The sequence below is a fragment of the Astyanax mexicanus genome, chromosome 8 (genome assembly GCF_023375975.1).
Source record: "Astyanax mexicanus isolate ESR-SI-001 chromosome 8, AstMex3_surface, whole genome shotgun sequence".
NCBI lineage: Eukaryota > Metazoa > Chordata > Actinopteri > Characiformes > Acestrorhamphidae > Astyanax > Astyanax mexicanus.
This window is the reverse complement of record NC_064415.1, coordinates 12,937,414-12,965,258: the sequence shown is the minus strand read 5'-3', so window position 1 is coordinate 12,965,258 and position 27,845 is coordinate 12,937,414. Positions and strand designations below refer to the sequence as shown.

Here is a 27,845-nt window from a genome sequence, read left to right as displayed (position 1 = left end):
CCTGCCTGGCCCACCTTGACAGTAATGTAATGATAATGTAATCATTGTGACAGGTTGATCTATTAGACACTTATATCACAGCCAAAAGCACCTGTATGTGTAACAAATTCACAATACTTAACACATAGTTAACATCATCAGAACAGGTTAATGAAACACTTGGATGCTAATACTTCTTCTGAAAATGTTTATTTTATTTCCACAGAGAGACCAAAAGCTGTGGCATCCATAACTAATAACCAGGTGTTCGATGGTGAGACTGTCACTCTCACGTGTTCCATACAGGGAGGAGTTGCTTCTGATTGGCAGTACAGTTGGTTTAAAAAAGAATCATCTACTCCTGTCATCGAAAAACCCATGTATAGAATCAGTCCTGTTAGAGAGTCTGATAGTGGTGAATACACCTGCAGAGGAAAGGAGACAAAAACCTCACGCTACTCAAAGCCCAGTTCTGCTGTTAGACTGACTGTATCAGGTGAGTGTGATCATCAATACAGTCTTCATTACACTCACTATCTCATCTCTACAGTCTTTATTAATCTCACTATCTCATCTCTACAGTCTTTATTAATCTCACTATCTCATCTCTACAGTCTTTATTAATCTCACTATCTCATCTCTACAGTCTTTATTAATCTCACTATCTCATCTCTACAGTCTTCATTAATCTCACTATCACATCTCTACAGTCTTCATTACACTCACTATCTCATCTCTACAGTCTTTATTAATCTTACTATCTCATCTCTACAGTCTTTATTAATCTCACTATCTCATCTCTACAGTCTTTATTAATCTCACTATCTCATCTCTACAGTCTTCATTAATCTCACTATCACATCTCTACAGTCTTCATTACACTCACTATCTCATCTCTACAGTCTTTGTTAATCTCACTATCTCATCTCTACAGTCTTCATTAATCTCACTATCACATCTCTACAGTCTTTATTACCCTCACTATCACATCTCTACAGTCTTCATTACCCTCACTATCACATCTCTTCAGTCTTCATTAATCTCACTACCACATCTCTACAGTCTTTATTAATCTCACTATCACATCTCTACAGTCTTCATTAATCTCACTATCACATCTCTACAGACTTCATTAATCTCACTATCACATCAAAACAGTCTTTATTAATCTCACTATTACATTTCTACAGTCTTCATTAATCTCACTATCACATCTCTACAGTCTTCATTAATCTCACTATCACATCTCTACAGTCTTCATTAATCTCACTATCACATCTCTACAGACTTCATTAATCTCACTATCACATCAAAACAGTCTTTATTACCCTCACTATCACATCTCTACAGTCTTCATTTATCTCACTATCACATCTCTACAGTCTTCATTAATCTCACTATCACATCTCTACAGTCTTCGTTAATCTCACTATCACATCTCTACAGTCTTTATTAATCTCACTATCACATCTCTACAGTCTTTATTAAGCTCACTATCACATCTCTACAGACTTCATTAATCTCACTATCACATCTCTACAGTCTTCATTAATCTCACTATCACATCTCTACAGTCTTTATTACCCTCACTACCACATCTCTACAGTCTTTATTAAGATCACTATCACATCTCTACAGACTTCATTAATCTCACTATCACATCTCTACAGACTTTATTAATCTCACTATCACATCTCTACAGTCTTCATTAATCTCACTATCACATCTCTACAGTCTTTATTAACCTCACTATCACATATCTACAGTCTTCATTAATCTCACTATCACATTTCTACAGTCTTTATTAATCTCACTATCACATCTCTACAGTCTTTATTAATCTCACTATCACATCTCTACAGTCTTCATTAATCTCACTATCACATATCTACAGTCTTTATTAATCTCACTATCACATATCTACAGTCTTTATTAATCTCACTATCACATCTCTACAGTCTTTATTAATCTCACTATCACATTTCTGCAGTCTTTATTAATCTCACTATCACATCTCTACAGTCTTTATTAATCTCACTATCACATCTCTACAGCCTTTATTAATCTCACTATCACATCTCTACAGTCTTCATTAATCTCACTATCACATCTCTACAGTCTTCATTAATCTCACTATCACATCTCTACAGTCTTCATTAATCTCGCTATCACATCTCTACAGTCTTCATTAATCTCGCTATCACATTTCTACAGTCTTTATTAATCTCACTATCACATCTCTACAGCCTTTATTAATCTCACTATCACATCTCTACAGTCTTTATTAATCTCACTATCACATCTCTACAGTCTTTATTAATCTCACTATCACATCTCTACAGTCTTCATTAATCTCACTATCACATCTCTACAGTCTTTATTAATCTCAATATCACATCTCTACAGTCTTCATTAATCTCACTATCACATCTCTACAGTCTTCATTAATCTCACTATCACATCTCTACAGTCTTTATTAATCTCACTATCACATCTCTACAGTCTTCATTATTCTCACTATCACATCTCTACAGTCTTTATTAATCTCACTATCACATCTCTACAGACTTCATTAATCTCACTATCACATCTCTACAGTCTTTATTAATCTCACTATCACATCTCTACAGTCTTTATTAATCTCACTATCACATCTCTACAGTCTTTATTAATCTCACTATCACATTTCTGCAGTCTTTATTAATCTCAGTATCACATCTCTACAGTCTTTATTAATCTCACTATCACATCTCTACAGCCTCTATTAATCTCACTATCACATCTCTACAGTCTTCATTAATCTCACTATCACATCTCTACAGTCTTCATTAATCTCACTATCACATTTCTACAGTCTTTATTAATCTCACTATCACATCTCTACAGCCTTTATTAATCTCACTATCACATCTCTACAGTCTTCATTAATCTCACTATCACATCTCTACAGTCTTTATTAATCTCACTATCACATCTCTACAGTCTTCATTAATCTCACTATCACATCTCTACAGTCTTCATTGATCTCACTATCACATCTCTACAGTCTTCATTAATCTCACTATCACATCTCTACAGTCTTTATTAATCTCACTATCACATCTCTACAGTCTTTATTAATCTCACTATCACATCTCTACAGACTTCATTAATCTCACTATCACATCTCTACAGTCTTCATTAATCTCACTATCACATCTCTACAGTCTTTATTAATCTCACTATCACATCTCTACAGTCTTCATTATTCTCACTATCACATCTCTACAGTCTTTATTAATCTCACTATCACATCTCTACAGACTTCATTAATCTCACTATCACATCTCTACAGTCTTTATTAATCTCACTATCACATCTCTACAGTCTTTATTAATCTCACTATCACATCTCTACAGTCTTCATTAATCTCACTATCACATCTCTACAGTCTTTATTAATCTCACTATCACATCTCTACAGTCTTCATTATTCTCACTATCACATCTCTACAGTCTTTATTAATCTCACTATCACATCTCTACAGACTTCATTAATCTCACTATCACATATCTACAGTCTTTATTAATCTCACTATCAAATCTCTACAGTCTTTATTAATCTCACTATCACATCTCTACAGTCTTTATTAATCTCACTATCACATTTCTGCAGTCTTTATTAATCTCAGTATCACATCTCTACAGTCTTTATTAATCTCACTATCACATCTATACAGCCTTTATTAATCTCAATATCACATCTCTACAGTCTTCATTAATCTCACTATCACATCTCTACAGTCTTCATTACACTCACTATCACATCTCTACAGTCTTTATTAATCTCACTATCACATCTCTACAGTCTTCATTAATCTCACTATCACATCTCTACAGTCTTTATTAATCTCACTATCACATCTCTACAGTCTTCATTAATCTCACTATCACATCTCTACAGTCTTCATTAATCTCACTATCACATCTCTACAGTCTTCATTAATCTCACTATCACATCTCTACAGTCTTTATTAATCTCAATATCACATCTCTACAGTCTTTATTAAGATCACTATCACATCTCTACAGACTTCATTAATCTCACTATCACATCTCTACAGTCTTCATTAATCTCACTATCACATCTCTACAGTCTTTATTAATCTCACTATCACATCTCTACAGTCTTCATTATTCTCACTATCACATCTCTACAGTCTTTATTAATCTCACTATCACATCTCTACAGACTTCATTGATCTCACTATCACATCTCTACAGTCTTTATTAATCTCACTATCACATCTCTACAGTCTTTATTAATCTCACTATCACATCTCTACAGTCTTTATTAATCTCACTATCACATTTCTGCAGTCTTTATTAATCTCAGTATCACATCTCTACAGTCTTTATTAATCTCACTATCACATCTCTACAGCCTTTATTAATCTCACTATCACATCTCTACAGTCTTCATTAATCTCACTATCACATCTCTACAGTCTTCATTAATCTCACTATCACATTTCTACAGTCTTTATTAATCTCACTATCACATCTCTACAGTCTTTATTAATCTCACTATCACATCTCTACAGTCTTCATTAATCTCACTATCACATCTCTACAGTCTTTATTAATCTCACTATCACATCTCTACAGCCTTTATTAATCTCACTATCACATCTCTACAGTCTTCATTAATCTCACTATCACATCTCTACAGTCTTCATTAATCTCACTATCACATTTCTACAGTCTTTATTAATCTCACTATCACATCTCTACAGTCTTTATTAATCTCACTATCACATATCTACAGTCTTTATTAATCTCACTATCACATCTCTACAGTCTTCATTCATCTCACTATCACATCAAAACAGTCTTTATTAATCTCACTATCACATCTCTACAGTCTTTATTAATCTCACTATCACATCTCTACAGTCTTTATTAATCTCACTATCACATTTCTGCAGTCTTTATTAATCTCAGTATCACATCTCTACAGTCTTTATTAATCTCACTATCACATCTCTACAGCCTTTATTAATCTCACTATCACATCTCTACAGTCTTCATTAATCTCACTATCACATCTCTACAGTCTTCATTAATCTCACTATCACATTTCTACAGTCTTTATTAATCTCACTATCACATCTCTACAGTCTTTATTAATCTCACTATCACATCTCTACAGTCTTCATTAATCTCACTATCACATTTCTGCAGTCTTTATTAATCTCAGTATCACATCTCTACAGTCTTTATTAATCTCACTATCACATCTCTACAGCCTTTATTAATCTCACTATCACATCTCTACAGTCTTCATTAATCTCACTATCACATCTCTACAGTCTTCATTAATCTCACTATCACATTTCTACAGTCTTTATTAATCTCACTATCACATCTCTACAGTCTTTATTAATCTCACTATCACATCTCTACAGTCTTCATTAATCTCACTATCACATCTCTACAGTCTTTATTAATCTCACTATCACATCTCTACAGCCTTTATTAATCTCACTATCACATCTCTACAGTCTTCATTAATCTCACTATCACATCTCTACAGTCTTCATTAATCTCACTATCACATTTCTACAGTCTTTATTAATCTCACTATCACATCTCTACAGTCTTTATTAATCTCACTATCACATATCTACAGTCTTTATTAATCTCACTATCACATCTCTACAGTCTTCATTAATCTCACTATCACATCTCTACAGTCTTTATTAATCTCACTATCACATCTCTACAGTCTTTATTAATCTCACTACCACATCTCTACAGTCTTTATTAATCTCACTATCACATCTCTACAGTCTTTATTAATCTCATTATCACATCTCTACAGTCTTTATTAATCTCACTATGACATCTCTGCAGTCTTTATTAATCTCACTATCACATCTCTGCAGTCTTTATTAATCTCACTATCACATCTCTACAGTCTTCATTCATCTCACTATCACAGATGTTCAGTTTTTTATTGCCATCAGGAATATGTTGATGTTAAAGGAACTAAAAATGTTTTTCCCTTTCTCACAGATTTACCCAGAGCTTCACTGACTGTAGATCCAGACAGTACTGTGTTCACTGGAGAGTCAGTCACTCTGAAGTGTGAGATTACTGGTAATTGGGGATGGAGATATCAGTGGTATAAAGGCAGCAGTCAGATTACAACATTTACATATAAGAAACACACCCTCATCATCAGTTCAGCAGCAGATCAGGATCAGTACTGGTGTAGAGGAGAGAGAGATAACAGACCCAGATCATCACAGAACAGTAATAAAGTTACTCTTACAGTGAGAGGTAAGTTTACTTTTTTTTATATTTTGGTGAAAGGGTACCCTGATGTGATAATTACGCATGGGTGATATGGCACGATATTTCAGGGTTTAATATCGTTCACGTATTATACCCTATTCACAAAAAAATTGGCAATATGATCGCGTACCAAACAATATGCCACACCCCTAGTGTGCAGTGCTGTTTAATTGTTTTGTGTTTAATTGTTTTGAGCTTTGTTATTAATGTGAATTTAATACCATATCAGCTTCTGGAGACGCCTGTTGCACGTGGAACCTTGACACTGCTCCCTCTCCTTGTATTCTCCTCTTCAGCCTCTCATTTCTCTCCTGCTGCATGCTGTTTATTGTCGTACATTAGCACTGGTCTCTGTGTTCTAAATCACTCCCAATCACAGGAATAGTGCACTATATTGTGTGTGAACCAGTGGTAAATTGTGCGCTGTTTCACTGATAGGAAGGGAGTGATTTAGAACCCAGTTACAGCCACCACGCTGCCCCCCTCTGCTTGGAGAACAGCCACCCTGAACAGAGGCTGCGCTTCTGATTGGTTGTGAGTCTCCATGTCATGACCAATGAGAGTCGCAGCCTCTGTTTAGAAGGAGTGGCTGTTCTCCAGCGGAGGGGGGCAGTGCCGCAGAGGTGTCTCTGAAACAAATCACCCGCCTTAATAACTAACCTCAAAAGTACGGGGCAAAGCGCGTCCCGGATCAATTCAATACTGAACGCGTATTTTACCACCCAAATACGGGACGATTCTGGATTTTACGGGACGGTTGGCACCCCCAGCTAAGATACACATGATGTTCTTGTTTCAACACAAACTAAACAATAAAGTTATATGAATACTCACCACAACTACATAGCCCTTTTCATCTTTACTGAAATCATGAATAAGAAAATCTATAGTAAACTGTAGAATCATGAATAAAAAAATCTGGAGGAACCAATATGTAAGACCAGTATTAAGTGTCCAAACACAGCATTTACCACGTTAACGACCAATTTAAGTGTAATACAGCATACATTTAAGCAAGCTAAATAAATAAATTCAGTTTAGCATCCCAAATTAATGCATATAATATGTAGTTCACTTTAAAATAAAATGTTTTTGTTATAATTACATCTTGTTTACTTAAACTACTGGAAGGACAGGAGGGTGCTCCTATTAAAATATTAGCATGGAAACAGACTACCACTAACTGTAAGTAATATTTAATAGGTTTTAATTACCTTCACAAGTCCAAACTGTGGCAAAATATTCTCAGCAGAGATACAGGAAGGAGGGTAAAGAATTCACAGCAGTACAACTGTTCCCTGTCGAGTAGACTGCTCCCAAAAGGTGGAGTCTCCAACTACAGGCTAATGAAACATAACTATTTTCTTTATTGTTAACATGACTGAGAATTGTGTAATACACTTTACATTATTTGAGCATGTTCAGAAGAGAAATACAAATAAATCATGTAGAATATATTAAATGTATTTTAATAAGTTTAACAACCCTCCATTTTCCATTTTTTCAGTGCACAGTGCAGGGTTGAAAAGGTATGTGACCCTTGAGATTTAATAACTGGTTGATACTCTTTCGGCAGCAATAAACTCAACCAAACATTTCCTGTAGTTGCAGATCAGACCTGTACAACAGTCAGGAGGAATTTTGGACCATTCCTTTTCACAAAACTGTTTCAGTTCAGCAATATTCCTGGAATATCTGGTGTGAATCGCCTCTTTTTTCTCCACATAGCGTTGTGTGTTCCTTCCAAACAACTAAATTTTGATTTTATCTGCCCGCAGCATAGTTAGCCAGTACTGCTGTGGAACATCCAGGTGCTTTTTTGCAAACCTCAAACATTCAGCAATGTTTTTTTGGATTGCAGTGGCTTCCTCCTGTAAGTCTTTAGCTGACACTCTAGGATTCTTCCTCATCTCATTGATCATTCTGCGTTGTGCTCTTGCAGTCATCTTTACAGTATGACCGTGCCAAGGGAGAGCAGCAACAGTGCTGAACTTTTTCCATTTGTAGACCGTCTGTCTTACCGTGGGCACATGAACATCAAGGCTTTTAGAGAGACTTTCGTAACCCTTTCCAGCTTCATGCTAGTCAACAATTCTTCCAATTAGCTCAAATTAGCTCTTAGAAAAGTAATTAGCCTAGGGTTTCCCCTTCCTTTTCCACCCTGTACTGTGAATGTTAACATGTTGTGTTCAATAAAACCATGCAAACATTTTTGTGTGGTATTAGTTTAAGCAGACTGTGTTTGTCTGTTGTTGTGACTTAGATGATCAGACCACATTTAATGTCCAATTTATGCAGAAATCCATGTAATCCCAAAGGGTGCACATACTTTTTGTTGCAACTGTATAGTATTTGTGAAAATATATGTACAGTGGTGTGAAAAAGTTTTTGCCCCCTACAGATTTCTTTTGTTTTTGCTTTGTTGTGATACTGATATTTTTCTGAATGTCAAACAAACTTTAATATCAGACAAATATAACCTGAGTAAATATGAAAAGGACTTTATAAATGATAATTTTATGTATTAAAGGAAAAAAACTATTCAAACCTATCTAGCCCTGTGTGAAAAAGTGTTAGCCCCCTAAAACTAATAACTTGGTTTTGTCACCCTTTGGCAACAACTGCAATCAAGCTTTACCAATAACTGGCAGTGAGTCTTTTACAACTCTGTGGAGGAATTTAGTTTTACTCTTCTTTACAGAATTGTTTTAATTCAGACACATTGGAGAGTTTTCCAACATGAACCTCCTGTTTAAGATCATCCACAGCATCTCAATCAGACTTTGACTAGGCCACTCCAAAACCTTCATTTTATTTATTTATTTTAAGCCATTCAGAGGTGGACTTGTTTGTGTGTTTTGGATCATTGTCCTGCTGCAGAACCCAAGTACACCTGAGCTTGAGGTCATGAACAGATGGCCGGATATTCTCCTTCAGGATTGTCTGGTAAACAGCATAATTCCTGGTTCCATCTATTACAGGACGTTATCCAAACCCTGAAGCAGCAAAGCAGCTCCAGACCATCACACTACCACCATCATGTTTTACATTCAGTACGATGTTCTTTTTCTGAAATTATGTGATAGTTTTACAGACACACACCTTTAAAAAAACTCCACTTTTGGCACATCAGTACAAAGAATATTTATCCAAAGTTCTGGAGATCATCAAGATGTTTGTTGGTAAATGTGAGACGGTTCGTTATGTTTTTGTTGCCTTGAAATTCTTCTATGGAGACCATTTTTAAACAGTCACTTTCTTATTATTGAATCATTAACACTGACCTTAACTGATGCATCCTGGATGAGTTGTTCATGCCCTTTTGGAATAATTTTGGTCAGTTGGTTTCTCCTGGGAAGGTTTACCAGTGTTCCATGTTTTCTATATTTGTGAATAATAGCTCTCACTGTGGTTCTCTGGAGTCACAAAGCTTTAGAAATGATTTTGTAACCTGTTTCAGACTGATAAATGATCAATTACTTTTTTTTTCTCATCAGTTTTTGAGTTTCTTCAGATTGGTGCATTATGTGTTGATTTTTGAGATCTGCTTCATGTTGTCAGACAGAATATATTTAAGTGATTTCTTGATTCTACGATCCTGGTTGTGGTTGGTATTCAAATTAAACTCAGCTTTCCAAAAACTGTGATTAATCACAGTTAATTTTTGGGGGGCAGACACTTTTTCACATAGGGCCAGACTGGTTTGGATGGTTATTTTTCCTTAATAAATGAAATCATCATGTAAAAAGTGCTTTTTATATTTACTCAGGTAATATTTGTCTGATATTCAAGTTTGTTTGATAATCTGAAAAATGTAAGTATGACAAAAATGCAAAATAAAAATAAATCTGTAAGGGCGACAAGAGTTGACAGAGCTTTGGATGCAGTATTCACATTCAGCTTGTTGTGTATGGGGCTTTGTGTTTTATGTTTGGACAAAATAAGAAACTGGCCTTAGCAAACTCAAAACACTTATGTAGACCCATTTTGGACTAATGATATTATATTTCTTCTATTTGTATATTATATTAAACTGTGTCTGTAATGAAATTTGAGGATGAATATCTTTTTTGTTTGAGTTTGTCGTTTTAATTTTCTTATAAAATCATTGTTTCCCTTTTATTTTCTTTGTATTTCAATTATTTGTATTAACAGTTAAAAAAGATTGTTGCTAATTTTCTGCACACTGGTTATATAAAAAAAGCAAAAAATACATATTAAACGTTAAAAGTTAATAAAAAAAAAACAATAATTATCTCTTTACATAGCCAGGCAACACTCCTGTCTGGCATGTTGTGTGTGTGTGTGTGGCTTAGGCAGCTGTGTGTTAATTTTTGACTAAATGAATTTAGATTTTATCAATGCATCGAATTCCTTTTGTTCACATAAAGATGTGCAAGATACACTTTGTTATGAAGTCAATAACTTTATTATTTAACTTTATAACACACTGTACTTTATACCACATTACCCAACACTGACTATGAGAGTCTCTATTCTCTCCTCTCTACTCTCAGATTTACCTAAACCTTCACTGACTGTAGATCCAGGCAGTACTGTGTTCACTGGAGAGTCAGTCACTCTGAAGTGTGAGATTACTGGTTATGATGGATGGAGATATCAGTGGTATAAAGGCAGCAGTCTGATTACAACATCTACAGATAATAAACACACCTTCACCATCAGTTCAGCAGCAGATCAGGATCAGTACTGGTGTAGAGGAGAGAGAGATAACAGACCCACATCATCACAGAACAGTACTAAAGTTACTCTTACAGTGAGAGGTAAGTTTACTGCTTTTATAATTTGGTGAGAGTACAGTGTGTTATGTAGGTTCAGTATCACAGAAACCAGGTGATAAAATATCCAGTATAAATCAACACCTGTTTTACAAAGCAGTGATAATACAGCACACACCAATAATCACTGTTCCACTATCAAATATTCCTGTGTACAAAAAAAACATTTAAAAGAAAAGAAGAAAAATACATAGCAGTTGTTTGCATGTGCCAAAAGATCAGGGCTCAGTTTCCCAAAAGGTTTGTAGCACTAAGATGAATTCTATGGTTTATGGTCAAGTGAGCTTCACATTGAGCATTCTCTCTCTCTCCATGTTAAGATGTTTTAACCCTCTATTGCATGAACAACTTTTTAAACATCATATATTTTTTTAATTGTGTTTTTGTGACTTCAAATTGGTTAAATAATTCAAATTAAAACAAAAATCATAAAAAAAATTTTTTGGGGGGGTACTTGGTAATTTGTTGCCATATGGCAACAACGCGGGTTCGGTGAACATGCCTTAAAATCTGTTTTTCTTTCAAAAACATGCTCTTATTGAAGGGAATTCTAAACAATTGTAACATTATATTAATAAAATGTGTAGTATAATTTATTTACAATAAAACACATTTAGTTGTATTCATACATTACCATGAATTTCAATAATAACACTCTAAAAAGCCATTTATATAGGCCTACCCCTGATAGGAGACGGACACAATTTACTTGTTTAGCAAAAAAATTATTTCCATTGTAGTTTTGCAGCATTCACTTAAGCAACATTCATTTAATTTGTTCTTTTAAAAAAAAGCTCATTTAATGTGAACAGTGGTATCAAGAACAGAATCTTCCAGGATCATCATCCAGCATCAGAATCTTCATCGTAGATAAAATGCAATGAAACAATTGCGCTCCTGTGTGATGCACAGGAAAACGTTGCAATTAATTTAATTTGTTCTTTTTAAAAAAATAATAAAATAGACTGGGATGCATGTTCTAAGGATGAAAATGAAGAAGTTTTAGCTGACTGATACAATACATGCAGAAAAACAGCTATTGAACTATCACTTTCCATAACAAACCATTTGCAAAAAATATTTTCAGGAAATTAATATATTTGTTAATATATCATATGAAAATGTGAAAATAGCATAATGTTAAGAAATTAAATATGTTTTCAAGTTAAAATCATATACCTATCTGCAAATACAGTGCCAGGATAGCCCTGTCCTATGTAACTCAATGGGAGCCCATTAGGATACATGTATAGAATGAATGTCACTGTATGCATGTTGTTGCCATATGGCAACAAATTCATTTTTGCCTTTTACAGAGAAAGTATAACTTTATATTTGGATTAAATGATAAAAAATGAAAGCTTACTTACCCCAGATTTATGTTGAATTTTTTTATGATCAAAATATGTCTTGAAGTTTGAAAACTAGCAATGTATAGGTTCCCACTTTGACGTGACCTTCACAGTGTGGCGCATCCACATGGAAAGGGTTGGCAAACAGGATTTCCTGATTAACTGATGTCATCAAATTGATAAATATTTCAAAAGTAAAGTCCCATTTTCACACACAATGGGAAAAGTGGTGGATATTATGTCATTCTCTATTGAAAATACTCATAAAAAGAATTTGTTGCCATATGGCAACAACATGCAATAGAGGGTTAATGCTAAGATGCTTTTGGAAAACTGAGCCCAGATCAGCAGAAACACAGATTTAAGATGAATACAAATCAGTTGTCCTTTTTTATTAAGACCATTAAACTTCAGCTTTAACTAAATGAAATCTGATTAGTAATTAAATAAGTCAGAGAGAGGACACCAGATGGAGGTAGTGAAGATCTTCAGGAGTAGCTGAATGTTGGAGACATTAGGTCTTCAGAAGTAGAGCTTCCATAGCAGAGTGTCTGAAATGTGTAAGACTTCTTTTTTTATTGTAATTGTATTAAAACAGCACAAACACGTTATATTGTTTTGTTTTGTTTTGTTTTTTAATAAGAAATGTAAACGAAAACAATTTCAAGAATAAATAACCAGCACAACACTGAAGTCAGCAATATAATATAAAGTTATCATAGTAATGAACATTAAAGAAATGCAGCAGAAAGTGTATACTTTTACTTACCTCTATGTATTTATTAAAACTCAAGCTCTAATGTTTAGTCTTATTACATATAAAACATCTCACAGTGTTCACTGCAGCAGTTGAATGTGTTCATATTGAGAACTGCTGTAATCTTTACAACACTTTTTAACAGCACTTCATACAAGTCAATACCATTACCCTGTTTAATGTGTTACATAATAAAACTGTTCTTTATGTCCAACTGCAGAAACACCTAAACCTGAACTCAAATCACCCCTTAACGGAGCTGCACTGATAGGAAACCCAGTGACTCTGTACTGTAATCTGAAGCAGTCTGCTGGATGGAGGTTCTACTGGTTCAAACACACACAGACCCCTGAGAGTGAGACCACCACTGATACACACTCCTCCTACACCATCAGACCAGTTAGTGTCTCTGATGGAGGTCAGTACTGGTGCAGAGCTGGGAGAGGAAAGCCAGTCTACTACACTCACTACAGTGATGCACTCTGGGTAAATGTTACTGGTGAGTAAAAGTCTTTCTTTGAATTAATATCTAAACTACCCCTTTAACAAAATACCTTTGAATTAAAATACCACTTTTTAAATGCAGACCTTTCAAGTCTAACTTTCACTAAAACACTTAAGCTTAACTAATAAAAGATACATTTCTTGATTTAATAATTACTGATGTTTTTACTGGTCTCTGCAAAGCAAAGGCTAATTCTATTAAGGGCATAATCCTGTCGTATTGATATCCCCCTGTATTACAGTGTTATGTTGGCTAACACTTATAACATGGTTATTGTTATGATCCCTCATATGGATCTTGGGATAGAGGGGTGTGATGGTTGTGGATAGAGGGGAGGGACAGGGAAAACACAGTAGTTGTTTTAATGCTTTGCCGGAATGTATAGTTTACAAACAGGAATATTGAGAGAGGCATGGGCACAGAACATATTAGGATTATAAACATATAAGAAGAATTAAATTAATGGAGGAACAGTGAAGCTACAGCGTTCTGAATGTAGGTTGAATAGACTTTCCTAAGCGAAGTTGGAAGATGGATGGTGCCTAAGAAATTAAAACAATGGAAAGATAACTTGCCTAAACATGACTAAACCTAACCTGATGAATCTAACAGAAAAATAAAAAACTACTGTTTGCGTAGATACACGTCCAGAATAACCTGTCCACACATTGTAGTTTAGCATTTCTTAATCCAACACATCCTGTAGAGAATAATGTAAAGAAATAAAAAGGAAAACAAAACAACCCCAAAAATACATACATGCTCCACTGGCATGTAGCAGTTCATTTTTATCTATCGGTCTTGAGTAATTTGGACTCACTAAAAGCCTATGCACATATTGCCTTTATTACGATTAAAAATGGTGATTGCTTGATTAAGAATGTGATAAATGGTTATATTACCTATTTAACTAAATATTTGTTAATGATCACTGGTTTTCGATCTGCTCAGGTGTGCATAGCACTCTAACCCTGCTCTAAACATTTTTTGTTCTACACTAGGGTATGCAAAGTGAAGAATTTCACTGTATTCATTGTATAATAGTACATAGTTTAATGACAATAAAAGGTTTTTAAGATAATTTCTCACTCATAAGCTTGTCTTAAACATTAGCTTACCTTAGCTCTTGAATTGACTTAAGCTCAACTTTTATCTAGCATTATTAATGAACATAATAGCAATTATACTTGTTTTTCTTAAACAATTCCTAATCATATTGCTAAATTGATTTTAATTAAACAAATTATTGTAATATATTAGTTTGTACTAGATTGTCTTTGATTGTGATAACTGTTTAGAACTGTGTTGTGTTTGGTTTATTTACAGTAAACATATTTTGTTACAGATAATCACAACGCCACATTGACCATAAAGCCCAATAATCATGTGTTCAGAGGAGAGACCGTCACTCTCAGATGTGATTTACAGGGAGGAGGAGACACTGAGTGGACATACAGCTGGTTTAAGAATGATACCATTGTCCACACATCTAACACATCTGAGGAGTACAGAATCAGCTCTGTTACCCTATCTGACAGTGGTAAATACACCTGCAGACAGGACAGGAGTGATAATACCACTTTAAAAATCAATGATGCTGTTACACTGACTGTATCTGGTGAGTGATTGAACTTTACTAGGTAACACATCATTAAATTAATAATTTAATTTAGCCTATTACAAAAGTTAATATTTATTTATTTAGTTTGTTTTAATGTTTCCATTTTTCCATTTAAATTCCTGTACTTCCTGTTTAACAGCTGAAGCCCAGGCAGTGCTGAGTGTGTCTCCACAGAACTGGCTGACTGAAGGAGACTCAGTGACTCTGAGCTGTGAGGTCAGAGACTCTTCTACAGGCTGGACCTTCAGCTGGTACACAGATAATGATAAACTCCTGTCAGACAGCAGCAGAGGATCTGGAGGCTCCTACACACTCAGCTCTGCTGCTCTTAAAAACACAGGAGTTTATATGTGCAGAGCAGAGAGAGGAGAACCAGCCTATCACACACAGTACAGCAACCCACAGCCTCTGTGGATCACTGGTGAGAAATTATAGACATATTGTAGGATAAATGTGCTATTTCTTTTAAGAATTACATACTTATTATATTTTAAATATGGATATGTCTGTATTTAAAAGTATCTTACAAAACCAAACATTTTCTGTGGATTTCCAGCATCATCTTCTCCAGTATCTCTGATCGTCAGTCCCAGCAGATCTCAACACTTTCCTTTAGACTCTCTCTTACTGATCTGTGAGGAACAGAGTAGCTCTACTGGATGGAGAGTGAGACGATACTCACTCAGTGAGAGTAAGGTGTCAGATTGTTCATCAGGCTGGGGATCAGTTACAGGATCTACATGCAACATCAGCTACCTCATCCCCACCGACACTGGAGTGTACTGGTGTGAATCTAAATCTGGAGGGAGCAGCAATCCTGTTAACATCACAGTGCACAGTGAGTCTTCAACTGCCTGACATGATTCTACGATAAATGAACATGACCACAATCATTTTTACTGTCCTCATTATTGCCCACAGCATTTACACGATTTTATCCAGTCATGCTCTTCTGTTCTCTCTTCTGCTCTTTATCTGAGGCAAGGATGAGTCTGTGAGCAGACAGACACATCTATGATGTAAAAAAAGTGTTCAGTGAACAATGCCTCAATAACAGACCCCTCCATATGCACAGAGTGTGCTGTAAAAGGCTGGGATATGCACGCGTGTGACCTGCGGAATTACTGCTCAAATTCAATCATAATAATGTGGAACACAGTTTAACTGCTGCTGTAGTGTTTTACATTATTTATTTGAGCTATATACAGACATCCGTAACATATATTCCAATGCAAGGGAATCTGAAACCACTGTCACTTTACAAAGAACAAAAAATGCAGTGGGAGGGTTTGAGGCTGTAGTGTGCACTTGGCCTTTCACATGGCGGTGGAACCACCATGTATGATTTTGCTCCTCATTACAATGGAAAACATGTTGTCACTGTTTTTTTTTTTTACCATATCTGACTGTAACTCACTCAGCCAGAGCTCCTGTTAAATATGTAAAATTATTGAGTGTTGTGTGGGAAAACAACCCATGCTAAGCTGAAAAAGGATACAATCCAGGACAAAAAACAGGATCATTACTTATTTTAGACTGACATGGATCTAAAAATGAAAGTTATTTTATTTCATGATTGTGTTATCTCTAATCATTTCTAATTCAGGATCTGTGTGTGTGTGTTTTCAGGTGTGTGTGCTTCAGGAGCTTCATTCTCAGTGCTTCATCTGCTCAGTTTCTTAATGGCAGCGTCTCCATATCTGCTGTCCACCATCATACTGGGGGTGAAATACTACAGAGCTCGAGGTGAGATCTCTCAGTCTTCCTGTGATGATTTTGGTTGATTCTGTAGTTTTTGTACCATACCTGTCAACAGAATGTAAACAAGTGTACATTCCTTGTTCGGTCAACAGCATGTCATAAATACACATGGTAAAAATATTTAAATAACATTTTCTTTAATTTATACTATTCTGTGGCTCAATTTGAACAATATAAAATTGCACCACAAAGCAGAGTAATTAAGTCATATTTCCTTAATTACTTTCCCTGCCATAACATGTAAATTATACACCCAGTGTAAGATGTATAGCTGCAAAAGAGCTTTAAATGTCACAATTACACAGCCTGAAATCCCTGTGATATTTACACTCTGGTCAGTGTTGGTCCGGAGTCTGTGATTAAACCCCAATTCTGCCTGAACTGTAAACTGGGCAAATGGTGTCTGTATGTCTTCTGTATGTATTCAGTACACTCACTCTGTTTAACACAATTCAACAGCTTTGAAAAATATGTTTCTTTAATGATCTCAGAGTTGAACCATAATATTTGATATGTAATATATTTATTTCTGCATGTTATTCTGTTTTAACAGCTAAACTTGGATGTGTGCACAGATCTGAAGCAGTTATTGAAGAGTAATCATCGTTATGAGTGTTGAAGGGCGAGTGTGTTTCACTTTTTGTTTTATTGCACATTATATTGAGCATTTTTGAGAGTTCACAAATTTTACATTATGAATTGTCCTTTTTTATTCATGTGTAGAACTCTGTTTGCTCCTGATAAAGATTTTTTAAAATATTTAAATTATATTGACCATGACGCCAATTAATAAATGTAATCAAATGTGACCATAGACCACCGAAGTCCTGCATCATTCTGTAGTCCTCGTACGGCTTCCGTGTCTAAGCGTTTTTTCCCTATGAGGAAAATGAATGGGCTTTTCAAAAACACGTCTCTGTCACACTCTGTGGTAAATAAATCTGATTAGACCCCTGTACATTTTATTCTGTGTACATTTTACTCCTGAACATCACTGGATTCTCTGAATTTCGAGATCGTTTAAGGGTCGTAATGAGAAAAATGCTAACTTTAAGCTAATGCTACAGCGGAGTGAACTGACCTCCCTGCGCCGCTGCAGAGATTAGCAGGGGACTGTTTTCGGTGAAACACGAGACAACTACCGTCGTAAGTTAGGAGCTTTTTACACACAAGCTGATCAAACTAATGAACTAACTGCCCTAACTGAGGAGAGCTTAGAGTGTCATAGCATAAAATCACTAAAACAGGTCAGTGATACTCAGAACCAGCTGTAACACGTTTTAACATTTACCCTCTTTATTACACAGTGAAATAAATGGGTGTTTCTGGTTCGTTGTCGCCTCAGTGAGGGCAGGTAGTTAGTTGATTAGTTAGTTGTTAGTTGATTATTTTACACTAATTACAACATCTGATCCAAATAATGACCGTAATTAAATACTAAACCCTTCGGGGAGCGCTGCTGAACTGAGAGCCATTTTCTCTTATTATCTGCCTTTTAAAGCTCTAACACAGACTACACTGCTCAACATACTGAAAGAGTTTTCACCTGTTTAAATGCTTTAATGATCCTCTGTGAAGAAGCATAATAATCCAAAACGCTTTCTGATGGGAGTTCACTGGTGTTATGCAGAATCCAGTCCGGGGTAATTTCCAGCCGCTATGCTGTGACGTCAGTTAAGCATTAGCTTAAAGTTAGCATTTTTTCTGATTACTCCCCTTAAACGATCTCGAAATTCAGAGGATCCAGTGATATTTAGGAGGTAAATGTACACAGAATAAAACATACAGGGTTCTGAACAGATTTATTTACCACAGAATGTGACAGAGGCCAGTTTTTGAAAAGCCCATTCAAATCCCGTATTGACTTGAACTGCTTAGACACGGAACCCCAAAGGAGCTCCAAATATGAGCATAAACAACATGGCGCCAACTACAAAATGACGACACGACTTCAGTGGTCTATAGAGATTTAATCAGTAGCAAACTCACAAATCTGACAAATACAGTGGAACAAAAAAAGAATTAAGTCCTCCTAAGATAAGAGAGGTCTGTAATTTTCATCATAGGTACATTTCAATAAGAAAAAAATCCAGGAAATCATGTTGTAGGATTTTTTAAAATAATTTATTTGTAAATGATGATGTTTATTTTCACTGTTTGCTGAACTTGTGCAGTTTTATATAAAAGGGAACAGAATTGACCAGAAAAAAACAGTCACAGATATAAAATATGATATTTAATAGATTAAATTAAATATTCTACAGAAATAGATATTCTGTGTAATTAGTTGAATAACTTTAAATAAGTATAAGGAATTACAACCTTTTTATTTGTGTGAATTAAAACTGAGTAAGAATGTATGAACCAGGAGGTGAAGACTGTTATTAATGATATTTGATATAATTCATCAATAATACACCAGCATAATATACCAACAGCAGTGCCAATATGATACGTTATATCACAAACCTCGAGTGTATTATAGTGATTATACCACAGCTCCATTATCGCTGTTTATTAAAAGATTTTAAGTTTAACGGGACGAGAAAATGCGATCAGTTTTGTTATAAACACTCCGCGAGTTAAAATAGTCCCATAGCTGTTCTGCTTGTAGCTGCGCTGTAAACTCTGCATTATCGGCCGTTTCAGGAAATCTAAGCGTACTGTAAATTAACAGAAGCGCCTTTCTCACCAAAATAATTTTTAGAAGAAAAATCTGTGTAGATTAGTCCAGTGCTCGTTTGACTGACAGAAAATGTTTTTTTTTTTTTAAGAATTAAAGTTTTGTTTATATGGCGCCCCCCCCCAGCGGCAAGACCTGCGGAATGACAAGGGTCCATCTTACATTCAGCTTAAAATAACCTATATTAACTGGAAAATATATACACTTAAGCTTTTGTTTTAAATAATAACAACTCCTAACCTGATACTGGTGGCTGATAATGTGTGTGGCTTATCTATTTGTGGGACCTCGTCTTTGACTGCGCCGCCTATTGGTGACATGGCGTTTCTGCACTGTGTCTATGGGATCCAGCGCCCCCCAGTGGTGTTTAATGACATCGCATTTGGTTTTGCTTTGAAAGAGCTACATCGTTGCTAGGTTACCTGTATGTGGCAGAGTAATACTATATACCAGGGGTCACTAATAGGCAGACCGCGGCCCGGGTCCGGACCCAGACCCAGGCGTTGTCCAATCCTCACCCAAACCGATAAACTACTGAGAAGGATTTAATTCTGACCGTGTTCCTGTAAAGCGGCGGAACGTTTATTGTCTTTATGGTTTATTTGTGCTTTACAGCGCAGTAAACTCACAGTCCAATCACGTGTGTTGTAAGATCACCAAACGCTCTCCTCTGCCAATCAGATCTGTGCAGATGCGAGCAGGCGAAGCAGGTGGTGAGAAGTCGGAGAATAAAGCGAGAAAAGCTAATACATATGGTGCGCACCAGAAAAAGAGATTAAAATACTACAGTTATAAAACATACTAACAGTAATGTAACATTGTGGTGTTACTTGGAGTAATTAAAGAGAAACAACCGAGAGAAGAGTGCAAAATATTCCACTTTACTCCACCTAAACAGAACTCAGCAAGAAAAAAAAAACTCCTCCTCTTTGCTCCCAAAACAACCCTGCCTCAAAACTACGGCAACCCCTAGGGGACAAAAAGCATTGTTAACTCCCCCCACCAGTTTTACCCACAACATAATAAAGTCTGATAGAGTAATAATATTAAATAAAATAAAACCACTGTTTTTTTTTTTAAAGCTGATATTTTGGCCAAGTTCAGCAAACATTTCTCCATATATTGTACGATTTATTATTCATGTAATTATTATTATGACAGGCAGGCCTAAAACTAATATAAATAAAATTAAATGGAATAAATATAGCATTTTGAAACAAAGTGAACATACAGATTCACATTATTAGACTCGATATGTTAAATTATTCAGGGTGTTTCCATTTATTTTATGATAGGTTGATAATGCAATTATTGTGACAGGCCTATTTAAAACAATACATATTATTGAAATATACTAGTATGTGTAATTTGTTTGTCTTTCAGTTGTTGATAAAACACTGACAGAACTACTATAGGCGACGGTCCGGACCTTAGCCTGATGAAATTTTCTCCTACTGGACTATACTGATGTCTAATTAAATACCCCTGCTATATACTATTATATACTACTAACTGTGGTATAATCAGTGTTATTTTACAAAAGTGATTCAATAAGGACTGTTTTTTAATAACAAAATATGTATCTTGGATATTTTAATGACCCACATACTGTCTATTTTTTATATCATATATAACAAAGCTTTCATATAAGCTTGCTCATTGTTTCCATTAGTGCTGAATGATGAGTGGTGTTCACTCTTCGCTTCACTGCATGTATTTCAGCATTAACTTAGCAACAAGGTTTAAAACTGTAATAATGATATTACTTAAGAAGAGATGGGTAAAATGCTTTTATTGATTATTAATTTCCAGCAGTTCTAGGTGCAGCACTCTGTGTAAATAAGTGTAATTAATGAGCAATGTATGTTTTTATTATTATTATTATTATTATTATTATTATTATTATTATTATTATTATTATTATTATTATAAAATAAAAATGATTTGGGATATCAATTTTATAAAAATTTGAAAAGGTAAAAGTTTAAACTATAATCAAAACAGCACAACTGATCATTTTCTCTTTGGTTAGATTGATGATATTTCCTTCCTGCATCACTCCCAGTGTGATGTTGGAAGAGAAAAAAAATAAGTGAAAAAAAATCAGGGTGTAAAATGATTTTATTACAGGACATTTTGAAGCATTTTTATTGGTTAGCTCATTGTTTTATTACACAATTACACATTATAAAAAAATCTGTCAGATTAACATTGTTTAAAAAAAAGTTTTTTATGTGATAACAAAATGTATTTATTAGTGTTTTATATGTAGTGTGAGTATTTTTCTGTGTGTTATACATATTCTATTTGCATAATTAGTAGATTTGTATTACTACTGTATTTTTTCTAGCAGCAGACATATGTTTTAGAGTTTAATGAAGTGTAATGTTTTTATTTCTTAGAGATTTAAAGCTGATATTTGTAATACTGTATTCCAGTGTATTAATAGTGTGTAAGTTCTAAAACTGCATTTTAAAAACTTTTTTAAATGTCTTTTTGTACATGTATCTGAAGTGTGATTCGGATCTGTTTGCTTCTGTGTTTAATAAAATAAATCTAAATGATTATAAAAGTACAGTTCTCTCTATGATCTGTTCATGAATTAGTCATTCCCAGTAAATATATTTTTATTTTTATGTTTTTCTAAATGTCTCTTAACCACACTCCCATTTTGTTCAATTGGAATCAGAGAAATTGATTTAAACACACAAAAGTAGTTTAATTAAATACCAGGTCTGACTCACTGCTTTGTATCACCTGATATGTACAGTATTGTGCAAATGTTTTAGTCACCTGTGGGAATTTTAAGTAAAGGATAAAGCTTCTCATCTGGGCAGTAAGTGTTTATTAGCTCAGTAAAACACATTAGCTCAGCATTACAATAAATACAAACAGCAATTTTACAAAAAGCAGAACTTTTACAGCCTTATTTTCCCTAAACATCTCCTAATCTCTCCTCATCTGAGTTTAGTAGAATTATTTTTAGTTCTCATCATATCAACACCTGGTTTGGTAAATCAAATCTTACTGATGGTAAATCAGGTAAGCTGCTGATGGAACTGAACATACACATGCTGGCTGAGAGCATCCAGGAGAAATCTGGAACTACACTTTGTTCTACAGCTTGGGTCAGGATACAGCCTACTTACCTAAAAATGAGAAATTCTTGTCACTTTTTACCATATTTGTATATTTGCATCTGTTTAAATCTTATATGGTGATTTTTTCAGGCAAAAACCATTGTATAACTAGGATAAATTAATTAGTGTAATTTGTTTAGGTGCCTTAAACTTTTGCACAGTACTGTACGTTTATGCTATGAGCTGACGAGTTTAAAACTACTAATTTAAATAAATTACATGTTTTTGTATGCTTATTTTAGTCTTTTGTTGGATTTAATGCCTTGTTAAGAGTTAATTACTTTAATACCTTGAGCTTTTATTGTGTTTGAGAGCATTAGTAATATTCTAATCCATATTATAGTGAAATGAAATTCAGTCAATCCAAAAAATGTCAAGAACTCACATACAGTCACAAAGACCATCAAAAATGTTATGAGGAAACTGGCTCTCATCAGGACCAACCAAAAGAAAGACCAGGAGTTCCTGCTGTTACACAAGATACATTTATTAGAGTTACCAGTCTCAGAAAACGCAATTAAACAGCACACCAGATAAGAGTCACCTAAATGCTTCAGAGAGTATTCTTTATGTGTTCCTTCATAGTCTGGATAACTTCAGTATTCATTTACAATGTAGGAAAAATAAATAAATAAAAACAATAAATAACAAGGTGTGTCCAAACTTCTTGCTGTATATATATGCAGAGTTCAAATTAAAGGATTAAAATTTAGTTAAAGAATCGTAAAGAAACCAAGAACATCTATCACAGAAGTGGACGTGGGTTAATAGTATGTCTATTCTAAGACAAGTTCAAATGTATTCTTGGTGGTCCTTTCAGGAGTGTGAACTGTACAGATAAATGGTGAACACAGGTTAAATTCCTGCCATCAGATTTAGTGTGAAAATCAGATTTGGGGAATTTAACGTAGCCAAAGACTCTAAACTCTCAGAATGCACCACAGACACTGTGAGTTTCAGTGACAGCTCTTCAATCAGTACTTTATATTATAGCTAATGAGCTCCATTAAAAATCTACTGTACCTCCTTATATAAAAGAAGGGAGGGGACGGAGCTTAGAGGGGTTTATGGCCCAGTGTAATACCCAAACATACCAAGAGATGGAGTCATTGTTACACACTGACAGATTCTCCTTAAACATTACCATTTAATCTAATCCTCCACCTGATACACCTAGGGGCGGTTTCCCAGACAGGGTTTAATTTAAGATAGGACTAGGCCTTAATCTGGAATAGTCAGTGTTGGGCACGTTACTTTGAAAAAGTAATTAGTTATAGTTACTCGTTACTTCTCCAAAAAAGTAACTGAGTTACTAACGGAGTTACTCCACTATAAAAGTAATTAGTTACCAGTAAAAGTAACTATCGCGTTACTTTTTATTATTCGCCCGTCAAAAAAAGGAAATCAATTATGCATTTACTATTATTATTAGAAAAATAACAAAAAATAACAAACAAAAATAAACCCAAAATGTTGACAAAAATATAATCTAACGAATTTCAAAAAAATAAAACGAAATTCTCCACACAACCAAAGAAAATTACTAAAACTTGTAATACTGAAAAAAGCGGAAAAACGCGTCTGGGGATGAAATTTAACAAACCAAGCCACACTCAAAAGAAATATGTATATATAAAACAAAATAATGGACAAAAACAACAATTTAATGCCCGTTAAAATGGTATTAATATAACAGCTTCACCAAAAGAGAATAGAGCTTAGATCCTGCCCAAAAAATCCGACCCAGCCGGAGCCCGTGCACATTCTGCCCAAGCCCGAACCATAAACTGTCATTATGAGCCTGACCCGACTCGCCCCATAAACTGTCTGTTTTCGGGCTGATTGAATGAGCCAAATATAATCAGAATTATGTTAATTAACACTGTAACATAGAAGCATAGAACTATTATTTAATTTAAATGATTTTTAAGAACAGCTACACACAATGCTGCAAGTCAAACGCGGAGGCGTTCACGTGCGCCCAGAGCTACGTGATTACAGTTTTCATTTTTATTATAGTTTAATTTTATTTTGTTTTTATTTTTTCTGTTCATTTTAGGGTGGGCTTGCTAGCGCGAGCGCTTTACACAAGAACTAACGGACCAACTCCCGCTGTACAACTCCGCTTTACAACAGCGCTTATAAATAAATTAAACACAAAAATGAGGGTATTCTATCAGTAATTTCAGTTCGTTTTAGTTAGTTTTATAAACACAAAATACAGTTCGAGATAGTTATGTTTTTCCTTTTAATTACCGTTTTTATTAGATTCAGTTAACACAAATGTTTTTCACTTTCAATTTTCGCTATTTCGTTCGCTTTAGTGAACAATAATAATTGGTTACTTAGCAACATTGTGATTATCACACCAGAGCTTTATATAAAATAAAAATAGGAGCCTGATTTCGGGTCGGTCCTCAGGTCAGGTGGGATTCGGGCAGAGAATCTAAGCTCTAAAATAGAAAGCAGCAGCACCACAAAAACCGGAGCAGCTAAAAAGAGCTTAACGTCCTTAATTCGGAACTTGGGTTGTCCACGGCAATCACTGAATTGATTAGAGCACGCAAATCGTCACAATTGTGCCTCACTTCACCACGCCAAACCACAGGCACAGCGGCCAGAAGCTCAAGTTCACCGGACAGAGGAGGGGTTAACCAGGGCAAAGCGAAATAAAAAAAAAAAGTTCATAGAGCTGCTAAAGTAACGTGCAGTAACGGGGTGTCGGAAATGGTAACGGCGTTATAGTTACAGTCATAGTAATTAGTTAGATTACTCGTTACTGAAAAAAAGTAACGGCGTTAGTAACGCCGTTAGTTTTAACGCCGTTACTCCCAACACTGGGAATAGTTAATCATGTCTTTAAAAAGGGCTTTCTGAAACACAGATTAACCACTGATTACTAACACCTGGACTATGGAGTCCTGAACTAAAGTAATCTAGCTTAATTCAAACCCACCTGTGTTAGTCAGAATTAGCTGGGGCACAGTTGCCTATAAAACATGGAATGGAGTCAGAAATGCCTAAAACAACATTGAACTGCAGAGGCAAATACAAGTAAAACCATGGCTGCAGAGAAGAGAGTTCGATCAAAAAACTGTACTGAGCATGAGAAAACTTTGTTAAAGCAAATAGTTTCAAGATACCCGGTTATTGAAGATAAACAACACACATCATCTGCAGAATCAAAGAAAAGGAATGCCTGGAAATCAATTTACAATGAATTAAATGCAAATGAACACACATCTACAAGAACATTACAACAACTCCAGGTATGAATAAATGGCTTTATTATGTTTCTCTTTTGTGAAACTTGAAGTTGAGATTAGTTATTTAATACAGGTGTTGTGGAAAAATATAAAAATAAGCCTAAAAAAGACTGCTGCTGAAGCCCGAAGAGAGAGGTTTAAGACCTGCACATAAAGATCCTGACCAGGTGGATGAGTTGCTGACAGGAATAATGGAGAGTCAGCAACCTTTGGAGAACATACCAGATGATGACCATATAGACAGTTCAGATGATGGATCTCAGGCACCTACTTTAGGTAAATTCATTAATTTAATCAATGAATTTCATTCATTGCCTTTTATTTCTAAAGTTTAAACATGTATTTGTGTCAGTGCCATGTGATCTGCAATTATCTGAATTGTTGTGGTTTCAAGGAGAAGACCATGTGGACAGAACTGAAGTGGAGCTGCAAAGCAGTTTACCCTCCACATCCTCAACAAGTGTAGCAGTGCCTGCCAGTAGGCCTACTGGTCAGTACAACAAAAGACTCAGTATTCATGAAAGGTTGGCAATTGAATTTCATGAACATAAGTTAAAGTATCTTAGGGAGGAGCATGAAATGAAAATGAAGATACTGCAAGTAGACCTGGAAACGAAGATAAAGGAGAGAGATGCTCCTGATTTCCTAAATAAGAGCGGGCACACTACGAGAGCAAACAGGAACTGAAGCTACACCAGACTACGCTTTTTACTCCATTTTAACTGCAGCTACGCTGTAAGAGCAACAGCAAACGCGCTTTTCAGCGCGCTTTTTCGGACAAGGCTGAGCGATTCTCACTTGAGCGGGGCGTGGCAAACCCCCTCATTCACACATTCTCTGTCTACACACCTCAGGGGCGTTACTCACGCTTTAAAAGACAGTCTGGTGGAGCTGATTTCCTATATCGCCCGCACCTGCGCGCAAATTCAGACTCCTATGTCGTCACTCACACTATGTCGTCAGCTGTTGTGTGAAGACCCTCTCGTGTGAAGACCTAACTCGGGTAAAGACCTGCGAGTCTACCTGCGCGAGTCCACCGAGCAAGGCCACTGACAAGGCAGCCTGTCCTACTGCCTCACAAAATGTGCTCCCATCACATTCCTGTCATCTCCGGTACGCACAGAAGGCGTAAAAACACACAAAGGCGCCAGGACCATACTAACCTGCGTCCTCTTAAGCAAGCCACGCCCACTACTACCTCATTCTCTGTTGGGCTGTGGAACTGCCAGTCGGCGGTTAATAAAGCAGATTTCATCGCCTCTTATGCAAATCATCTCTCACTACAACTACTGGCTCTGACTGAAACCTGGATTAAACCTGAAAACACTGCTACTCCGGCGGCACTTTCAAATAATTATTCCTTTACCCATACTTCTCGTCTCTCAGGACGAGGAGGTGGAACTGGCCTATTGCTCGCGAATGGCTTAAAATACACTCCACTATTACCTGCAAACTCATACAACTCGTTCGAGTATCATGCCACACTGGTTAATACTCCATCAAAACTTACTGTTGTTGTCATCTACCGTCCTCCTGGACAAATGGGCGAGTTCACACATGAACTTGACATGCTACTGTCTTCTATCCCCGATCAAGATTGCCCCATGCTCATTCTAGGGGATATGAACATCCATCATGACAGTA

The 27,845-nt window shown here is 35.5% G+C and overlaps 1 protein-coding gene across 1 annotated transcript in view; it reads left to right on the top strand.

Annotated features, from left to right (window-relative positions):
• The first annotated feature begins 209 nt into the window (after positions 1-209).
• LOC103046400 (titin) overlaps positions 210-27,845 on the top strand; it is a 240,982-nt gene continuing 213,346 nt past the window's right edge. Inside the window, exons 1-2 of the mRNA XM_049482788.1 lie at positions 210-475; positions 6,036-6,302. Coding sequence (XP_049338745.1) covers positions 358-475; positions 6,036-6,302 — 385 coding nt within the window. The 5' untranslated portion in view covers positions 210-357. The remainder of the gene's footprint in view (positions 476-6,035; positions 6,303-27,845) is intronic.